At 36.3% G+C, this 9275-nt stretch overlaps 1 protein-coding gene across 1 annotated transcript; it reads right to left on the bottom strand.

Moving 5' to 3' along the window:
* Positions 1-2043: 2043 nt before the first annotated feature.
* PAK1IP1 (PAK1 interacting protein 1) lies at positions 2044-8997 on the bottom strand (the record flags this gene model as incomplete). Its single annotated transcript, XM_010011174.1, has 9 exons — positions 2044-2363; positions 2992-3118; positions 4504-4603; positions 5359-5456; positions 5546-5691; positions 6108-6160; positions 6799-6873; positions 6967-7087; positions 8835-8997. Coding segments are annotated over 9 exons (1044 nt in total), but the record flags the coding sequence as incomplete, so codon positions are not given.
* Positions 8998-9275: the final 278 nt, after the last annotated feature.

Here is a 9275-nt window from a genome sequence, read left to right as displayed (position 1 = left end):
CGGAAGAGCTTTCTCACCACTGACATCCTTCTCGCTCTGCATTGCTGCCTCCCCTCTATTATTCCAAGCAGTTCCTGAAAACTACAAAGGAAAATGGGCTGAAAATGAAGATGTTTCCAAAGAAGTAACAACAAAAATTGCCAAGTACTAGTTAGTAGCTGAGCATTCACTCAAAAGTATAGAAAATAGTTTTCCCCTCAGGATTGTTTCTGTATTTCACCTTAAAAACTGCTAGGACTTGTCTTCTGACTCCAGTTCATAAATTGTTCCAAGTCTATTAAGATGTATAATTCTTTGTTACTACACAGGGAGCTTGGATTTTTACAAATGTCTAATATTTACTTGTAAGTCTAAACCCTAGAACGAAAATTCTGTGGAATGTTTGCTCTTTAATTCTTAAAACTGTGTGCAGACTGGATTTTTCCTGGTGCTTATGAGAGCCTGCTTCTGCAATGGTGATGTCCATGGCCATGAGTTCATGTATTTAAAAACGCAAAGAATAAAAACTGTTTCAGTAGTGGCAGCCATTTTGTCAAGAACATAACATAAGCACTATAAAACAGACATAAAACACTTTACGAGTGAAAACTGTGCAATTCTCTTATTTAAGGTTATACCTTGTGAGTCCTATATTTATGACATGACCCTTGTTATCAATTAAAAAAATATGATTTGTACCTTTTCTGCCAAGTCTACAAAGAATTTTAAAACCTGTATTATTCACCTATGTTTGTGTACACACACATTCTGGATAAAATTAAAAGCTGTGTAAGTTCAAACTAAAGTACAATTGAAATCCCTTTAACACTGAATTAAACTGAGCTCATATAAATCAACTATACTGAATATTCAGAGAAGGGGTTGAGATCAGGTACCTAAATATAGGGAAACAGTTACAGAAAATAAATACAGTCACCCACCTCCAAGAGAATACTGCCAGTGTCACACGAACAATCTTGTAACAGCAGTGATGATGCTCACTTTGTTTTGGTGTCAGAGCATACACAGAGATGAGCGGAGTTATATCCTATTTTACATCCCTAAGACAAACTGCATTCCTGTCTCCAGATTTGGCTCAATCTATTTTTTTTTCCCATTTTTTCTACCTTTTCTCTTGCTACACAAATAAGGAGGAACAGATTATTACTAGTAAATCAGAATAAAGCACAATTCCAATTTCTCGTTGAAAACAGAAGAAATAATGACTACTCTGATACTGCAGAAAACAACACTAAAATGCCTTACTTTAAAAGAAATACATAGACCATTTAGTACAGCTATTTGACCTTGTTCTCTCCAGCTCAACTTCGTTTTTCCCACTGTGTATTTGTAATAAGATAGTAACTGTAATAAGGATAAAATCCTGTTCCCGCTGACTGAGGTCAGGAATTCACTTTTTGTTTAAGTGCAGAACAGATGGGTGACATTTTATCAGCATGGCAAACATTTCAAATGTCAGGTAAGTTTGGGGTTTTTTTAAGAATACAGCGCAGATCAAGGACTTGAAAAAATACTGAGGAGGGAAAACCCAACTGATACAAACTCTTCCACCTAAAATATGTATCATATTCTGAACAAAAGATTTCAATCATGTGAACCATGGGTGCAAAGACTTTAAAATAATTAAATGCATGAAGTATGGATACAGTAAAGAACCCAAACATTTTGCTTATAAACTCTGTAAGTGCATGTCATGAACTAGAAGGTATGATTTTCTGTGAGTGTATGAATGGAATGCGATCATCATATTTTAACTAATTTTCAGATGTTCCTTCTTATTGAAGGAAAACAGAGCATGACAAAGGCAGATCATATATTGATTCTTTCAACACCAAAATGAAAAAGTTTATGTGTTTTTAATATGCATTTAAGTGAGACAAAAATGTAACTGAGACAGATGCAGCATTTTTTATCATTTTACCTGGCTTTTACAGAGCCAGTTAAAAAGTGTATGCTATTGTTAATAGGAAAATATAAACATTACATATTATTAATCTATTTTTGCCTCATTCACTTAGGAAAAGTTGCCATGTCTTTTGCTACTTCCCAGAATGATCAGGCCATTTATTAGGGTAAAAACATTCATTACTTTTAAACAACAGATCAGTTCAGAGGTATATGTCTTGCCAGAGGTTTATATCCTTATAAAAACTACAGCAATACCAGCATCTACTTTTTATCTGGGAGAGAAAGTAGCTGCCTTCATGCTGAGCTATTCCGTTTCTTTTTCTTCTTTAGCAGTGGAGCTTCCAATTTTTGCTTCTCTGGAGCAATTTTTCTTTTTCTTTTTGCTGTTTTACCAGTTTTCTCAGTCCAACAAACTTTGTTTTTCCTGACTATTGATGGTTTTTCATCTTCATTTGCTGAAAAAAAAGGCAAGAAATTATTCACACTGATACTTATGTCCAGTCTGTATAGTCTAAAATGGCACAGAGACATATTTGTATCTCATTTGATAAAAGGGGTTATAATGATTTTTTTATTTACAGTGAAATGTGCAATTCATGCTAGCTCTGCCTGTGATAGGAAAATATGTAGAGATTATTAAATAGATTACAATACAGAAAAACAAGAGTAAAAACTCTAACTGAGCCAGACATCCTAAGTTTCTCTCGCCTACCCTCAGATCTAGGTAAAAAAATTAGGCCTCAGACATTTTTTTTATAGGAAAACAAGACAGGCACTTCTATCAAACTGTTTTTTCTTTTCTTATCTGTCTCAAAAGCTTCACAGTAGCTTTCACAGTAAATTATTCCAGTAAAGAAAAACAAAACTTTCATATAATAAAAGTGAAAAAAAGTTTATGTATGTCCTACAACACACATAAGATGCTATCAGATTGGTAAGGATATCTGTATCACTTCCCAGTGTCTTATCGCCAGTTCTTCAATATACTAAAACTTTTTCCAATGCATACACTAAAAACCTCCCACTTAGTATATTCCATTTCATAGTCATATCAGCAACTGAAAATACATGCAGTTCTCTTACCTTGAGACGATGTTGCAACCTTATCAGAATTTTCTTTAATTTCTGAAGCTTGATCAAGCCATACTGCAAGACACGTCAGTCTAGCTTTGGTATTGACTTCACACAGTAAAGACGGCCCATCTTTAATCTGAAGATAATACAGAAAGAAAGATTAATTAAATATTACTTTTGTTTAAATTTACTGAAGTATTTAAAGTGAAAAAGTATCTTACTGCCCCCTTTCCATTTCATTTGTGGTGCCTAACAAGGTTTATAACTAGAGGCTGTGTAATAGTTAATGGTCACATTGTTACACTCCTGTTCCTGGTACTACTCAGTGGTGGTTTTACAAACAAAAATCCCCGTGGCTTTAAGAACGTATCTTGATAAGCAAGATCAGTGGGTTTCAGGCATATGGGGTAAGTTTAACATGAGGAATAACTAGAAGAATTATAGACACCCCAAAAACCATAATGGTTTCAGAAATTTCTCTAGAGTAATAGGGTTTTTTTGTACAGCTAAAATAATTTGAATTAAGTTACTGCATCAGATTCCTTTTCTCCCTCACAAAGACAAGGCTGCTGATCAAAAATAATCTCTTCAGAGTGCAGTTTTATCAGTCAGCTCTGCAAAAGCTTGAGCAAATATCTTACTACAGATACCGGGGGATAAAGTGTCACAAACATGTGCAACATAACAGCATCAACCCATCAGAAACTACTTGCATTAGGATATTCTACCTCACAGAGCTGGACAGAGCAGCCCACAATATAAAGTTTTACAAAATTTTTTTGAAAAGGAAGAAAATCACATGTTTGGGAAAAATAAAAACTGGACAAATTCAGATAAGACATATAAAGTGCATAAATATAGAGAGGTATTTATTTGAACTATTCAAGATACTTACAGTGAAATATAGTAGATCCTTTATTACTAGGCATTACATTTAAAAAAAAATCTAATTGTGATTTTAAAAGACAAGCCCCAGAGCAAACAATAAACATGGGAAACGTTAAGATGTGATTCCTTGCTGAACTGTGCTACTCAGAACTGTTTGAAAATACAGGAAATAAAAGTACCCAGTACATAAGAAGATTTTTCCAAAAGGACAGCTTTTTTCCCCTACATGAACAACCACAGGCCCTCAACCCACAGCGTTTTAAAAGAGCAGCAAGTCATCAACATTACAAGAATTCACGGCAGTCCTTAGGACATAATGTAACTGATTAGATAGTCATTGCGTCTGGCCAGGTAAATCTGAAGGGAAGCATGAATTACAAAAAGAGGACGTGAGATCTCTGTAATATCATCAGATTTTAAAGTTTGGGGGGGTGTGGAAATATACAAGTGTATAAAAATATATGCATTTACATCTACATCTCTACAGAACATAGCATGAAGGAAGATCAAGACATCCAGATTTCAAGCACGATTTCCTCAGTGATTCGAAATTAATCTTTGTAACACAACTGTCTGCAGTTTTGGTTGTCTAATTCTTTTCCACAAATATAACAAGCAGTTAAATAGACCAACCTTATTAAGATCCAGATTCCACATTTTAATGTAACCATCGCTGCATGCAGTAACAATAACATGCTGTCCTTCTCTTTCAAAACTATAGATATCTTTTATTCTGTGAATAAAATGTAATACTTTGTTACTTTATAGCATGGCAGCTCAGTTCAGAATAGTAACCTGACAGATATTTAAAGAAAAAATAAATAAATTAAAAATAAAGAGTAGGCAACAGTTTAAAAATCAGTTTGAACAGAAAACCTGTGAACAACAGGCAGAAACAGTAATCTGTTTTGATGGCTGTCATTTACAGTGGGAATGCCTGCCTTTGCTAGGCTCGTTAGGATTCAATTCAGAACACTAAAACTTTTAAGCACACACTATTAACCACATCAATGACATTTTAGCTAATGCTTTTGTGTTTTGATGAATTAGAAGCAGCATTTGGACAAGTATTTGATGTTTGATAACAACAGAGAATATGTGTCTGAAAGAAGTACAAGTGGTTTGTTAGATTTAAGAATTCATAACAATCTGTAAAGACTGGTTAAACACCCTTTAGATGGTCTTGCAGGAAAATACTGGTACCCAATTTCAGAAATGCATAGATCACACACAGAGAAGTGTTTAAAATTTAATTTTAAAGTGTAGTATTTCTAATTCTATACCCTATTTTGCAACTTGCAAGGACAGCACAGTACTCGCGCTCATACTTTTAGGGACAAATCTGTCCCAGATTTAGCACATAAATAAATTTACTTTCTACACTAAAACAATATCAAAAGTAAAACCTGCTGAATATTGTAAGTCACTGAACTTTACTGAGTACTCAGCATTGCCATAAATATTTAAATAGTAACAAATACAGAATACCTGTTTTCATGAGCTTTGAATTCACACAGGCATTTTTGAGAGTCACAGCTGTAGAACCTTATAATTTCATCACCTCCAGCTATGGCAAGGATAGAATCCTTGGAATGGGAAAAAAAAATGCAAGTGTGATTAATTTCATGTGCTTCAAACCAACTAATTTCCTATCATCTTTCTTTTTTGTACTTACTGTAATAAACCTAAGCGAAGAAATTCTCTTCTCTGTTGTGATAGTGCCAGTGATTGAAGCTGTGTCAAGTTTGTAGATATCCACTTTATTTGTTATCACGGTCACATACTTCTCTCCATCAGGGGACCATTTAATTATGTGGGCATCTGTACATATTGATACATCTTTAGAATGTGCTAGACACTGTTTTCTACCTAAGCCTGAGAAAAATTCAGGAAAAAAACCCCAAACCTAGAAAAACAACTAAAACTATGCTCTTCAATGTTTATTTCTGATTATCAAAAGTTAGTTAAGAAAAACAAACCACATTTATGTAAGTGTCCTGACATAAAATTTCAATGAATAAACCCACTTACTTTAGTGTTGCTACTTTTTCCTTTAGGTAAATGATTATTATGAAGGACATAAGCTCATATATGCTTGCCTGCATGTGTAAAAAAAGATATTGTGGAAGTTGCTCGCAATTAACTGTCTTGTTGATTATTCCAGTCTACTTTTCTTTACACAGAAAATAGAACTATCTAATTCTACTTTTTAAGTGGATTTAGACTGATAAACTCACTTTGCTTCAGGTTTTTGATAAAGGCTGATCGTCCTTCTACAAGATTCCAAGTTCTGAAAGACAACAATAAAAAAGTGCATTCTGGTTAAAACAGCACAGTGAAACTGAAGTCCTATCTGCTGACATGAAGCATCCAAAGGAAGCTTTTAAACATCTCTGTGCCTTCTTAATGCACGAGAAAGTGATGACTTCACTTATCACTTGCAGACTATAATGTTGAATTTGTAATATTTATTTTAGAAGCCACCATTAGCAGTGCAGTGCCCAAAGGAGCCCAATACCAATTTGTGCTGTTAAAACAGCATTTTATATATTTAAACCACATATGTAAAGCAACATATAAATACTCCAAGTGAAAAATTACTTTTCTTACACTAAGCAAAACCTGACAGTTTTCAGAAGTTTAAACAAGTGTTACAAAATGCAAATACAATTATCTACAAGTGACAATAAGGAGTCAGAGCACAACAAGAAGCTAGGAACAGCAAGGACTGTTTTTAACAGACTTGGAAATATTGCTGGTACCTAGAACACAAAAAGACAAAACAATGGATCACTGAACCGCATGATGTGCAAATATGTTTTATCAGTGTTGCACAGTCTAGTCCCAACACGGAATAGTTGCTTTTAACTATTTATTAAGAGTTACTGAATTACGATTCTCAGCATTCCTCCATCAGTTCCAACTCACCTTAATGTTTTATCTGTTCCTACTGACAAACATAACTTCCCAGAAGGATGGATAGAAAGAGATGTCACATGCCCCCTGATGAAACCGAAACAACGTATTAGCCACATATTCTTTACAAGGAAAATCAACATGAAAATGTATGTGAATACACAGAATTAGGAAACTCACTTATGTGCCTTAATGGATTTCAGGCACTCCCATCTCTTTGTGTTCCAGATACAAATCAGCCCATCTTCAGCCCCACTCAGTAGATGTGCAGTACCATAGAACTCCAAACAAGTTATTGTGCCTAGAAATAAAAACAGTGCTATGAACAATGTTGTACATACCGAACAGTTATCACCCAGAGAACATACGAATTAACAGACAAGCTTATAGCATCAAAACATGCCAGTATTACCCTACCCTTAGGAAAATCAGAATTATTTCCTAAGTATTTTTTCACGAAACCCCCAAACTTTCTTATTATATTCAATCACTGTTGTGATTAAATATATCTATCAGCTGCCCTATAGCCAGTATACATTTGAACTCCATCTGGTCTGTTCTCTGAAACAGCAGTGCTCAACCACTGTGGCTCAGAGCTTCTATCAGTGATAAGGAATGCTCCTATGTCAAAGCCCTGCTCTTGACACACAGCTGAATTTACTGCACATGCTGCTTTCCATAAGCACCAGATTTATCACATGTGAGTTGAACACAGGTACCATGTTCAATTTAGCTCTAGGTACTTTGGTTATCAGGAGAAAAAGGACAATCCAGATTGAGCCACAAAAGACAAGAACATGAGTGGGGCTTTGTGAGTTTTTTTTGTTTGGTTGGCTGGTTTGTTGGTTTTTAGGTTTTTTTAATTACTGAATGCAGTCCTAAGGAGAAGGACGTGGGGGTGTTGGTTGATGAGAAGCTCAACATGAGCCAGCAGTGTGCACCTGCAGCCCAGAAAGCCAACTATATCCTGGGCTGCACCAAAATAAGTGTGATCAGCAGGTTGAGGGAAGTGATTCTCCCCCTCTACTCTGCTCTTATGAGACCCCACAGCAGTACTGCATCCAGCTCTGAGGCCCAAGCATAAGAGGGATGTGGACCTGTTAAAGTGACTCCTGAGAAGGGCCACAAAGATGATCAGAGGGCTGTAGTACCTCTGCTATGAGGACAGGCTGAGACCGTTGGGCATGCTCAGCCTGGAGAAGAAAAGGCTCCTAGAAGATCTTTTAGCAGCCTTCCAGTACCTAAAGGGAGCCTACAAGATATCTGGAGAGGGACTTTAAAGGCATGTAGTGACAGGACAAGGGAGAATGGCTTTATACTGAAAAAAGGAAGATGTAGATTAGATATCAGGGAGAAGTTCTTTCCTGTGAGGGTGATGAGGCGCTGGCACAGGTTGCCCAGAGAAGCTGTGGCTGCCCCATCCCTGGCAGTGTTCAAGGCCAGGCCGGATGGTGCTTTGGGCAACCTGGTCTAGTGGAAGGTGTCACTGCCCATGGCAGGGGGCTTGGAACTAGATGATCTCTAAGGTCCTTTAAAACCCAAACTGTTCTGTAATTCTGTGATTCGGATGGCCATTAACTGATGTATTACACACACAGCTGTAAGCCAGCAGATGCAAAGTGGGAAAAGTACCAGGTTAACTCTTCTGGCAGCAGCATCCTCCTCTCCCATACAAGCTCTCTTTTGTGTGGCTCATGCACATCTGCGACAGGACAAGGACACTTGAAAAGATGATTCTTGGGAGTAGGCATGGTTCTTTTAGACCTGAAATGGCTTATGAGCCACTTGTGGGCCATAACTTCATAAACAGTTCAACCTAAAAATAATTTGAAGCAGCAGCTATATTTGTGGAATAATACCCAAAATAATTTTTGGATTTCTGTGCTCAAAAGCTTACCTTGCTTGTATTGTCAGACTATAATGGCTGCAACACCATCACTATTAAAGACTTATTAAAAAAATATTCCATTTCCTTCTTCTGACAAGGGCCAGTCTTTCAGCTGTAAGTTTCTAACATCAGTGTTTTTTGCGAAGAAAAGCTCCCTTACCATTGTGCTGCAGCAGTGCCCCATGTTCTATCTTCTTTTTCATGTCATAGATTTGGATTGTCTCATCTCTGCTTCCAGTGACCACGTATCTGTTATTCACAGCTACTGCTGACAACGAGGCAGTGTGGGCATGATGTGTAAAATGAGGGGCAACTGTCCAGGACTGTAAATGAAAGACAAAACAAACAAATCTTTCTGAAGCTTAACTTCGACTTCATCGTCTTGTACTTTTTTTTTTTTTTTTAAGCAAAACATGAAAAAAATTGTGTAAAATGCAAAGGAATTAGCTGTAGGTATAATGGGATCTTATTGAGTCAATGTGCTCTTAGATTAGTCTGAACTATTACGCGTGCAAACCGTCTCCTGTAATGAGTGATGGGCTTAGATGAAGCTGCATGTGAAAAAGAATCTCCACAGAGATAAATCTCACAGACAAGGAAG

The sequence above is a fragment of the Nestor notabilis genome, unplaced genomic scaffold (genome assembly GCF_000696875.1).
Source record: "Nestor notabilis isolate BGI_N333 unplaced genomic scaffold, ASM69687v1 scaffold10153, whole genome shotgun sequence".
NCBI lineage: Eukaryota > Metazoa > Chordata > Aves > Psittaciformes > Psittacidae > Nestor > Nestor notabilis.
The sequence above is the reverse complement of the archived record's forward strand: the minus strand, read 5'-3'. Positions and strand labels throughout refer to the sequence as shown.